Source organism: Arachis duranensis, chromosome 8 (genome assembly GCF_000817695.3).
Source record: "Arachis duranensis cultivar V14167 chromosome 8, aradu.V14167.gnm2.J7QH, whole genome shotgun sequence".
NCBI lineage: Eukaryota > Viridiplantae > Streptophyta > Magnoliopsida > Fabales > Fabaceae > Arachis > Arachis duranensis.
The window spans coordinates 47,427,054-47,427,878 of NC_029779.3; the positions used below are offsets into that span (position 1 = coordinate 47,427,054).

Sequence of the window (825 nt, forward strand, 5' to 3'; positions counted from 1 at the left end):
GTGGCGTATGATCGCCACACTTTTGCTGGCACGCTAAAAAAGCGTGACAAAAGAGTAAAATCAACTCATTAATTGAAATAATTAAGAAAAGATGTGATTATACCAAAAACTACACCGTATAATTTATTTGTTTAATTTGTAATAAAAATTTAGATGTGGGAAAAAAAAAAGTATTATAGAGAATTAGAGATAGAAGTATATGATTAATTACTTTAACTCCAAATGTTTCAAGAGAAAAAGTGTCAACAGAAGAAACCCTAGCATGCAGCACATCAAGACCCAGATCTTGAAAGGCTTCCAATATGAACTCAAGCAAACCCTTGCAATTCCTTTCACTCACCACCTTTATCATGAACCCCCCTTCTTGTGCCTCAACTTTCATCTACAAAAACATCATTAATTAATTAATAATAACATGCACAAAAAATTAATTACATATATATAGTGCAATAACCGAAAAACGAAAATATTTAATAAAAAAATTAGCTAAAATTAATCTTATTTAGTATTTATTAATTGTTGCTAGAATTAATAAATACTAAATAAAAAAATTATTTTTTTTTCTTGAAAAAAAAAATGATTAATTAGTTGGAGAATAGGGTGGATATATACATACCATAGGAATTAATGGATCATAGTGAATGGGTTCTTGTGGTGTTTCTCCTGCTAGTTGGTTCAGTTGATGTTGCAACTTTTGCTTTAAACGGCGTCGTATACAATAATCCACCGCATCCATTATTATTGAGGTTTGGTTCTACCCAGCTAGCTGCATAGAAAAAGCACCAAACAATTCCATCATCATATTATAACAACATATATATATAT

General features: G+C 29.7%; 1 protein-coding gene across 1 annotated transcript in view; it reads right to left on the reverse strand.

Moving 5' to 3' along the window:
* Positions 1-825, reverse strand: part of LOC107463360 (uncharacterized) — a 1,847-nt gene that overhangs the window by 776 nt on the left and 246 nt on the right. Inside the window, exons 2-3 of the mRNA XM_021130250.2 lie at positions 617-766; positions 212-382 (exon numbers count right to left, since the gene is read on the reverse strand). Of these exons, the coding sequence (XP_020985909.1) occupies positions 212-382; positions 617-736 (291 nt within the window). The 5' untranslated portion in view covers positions 737-766. The remainder of the gene's footprint in view (positions 1-211; positions 383-616; positions 767-825) is intronic.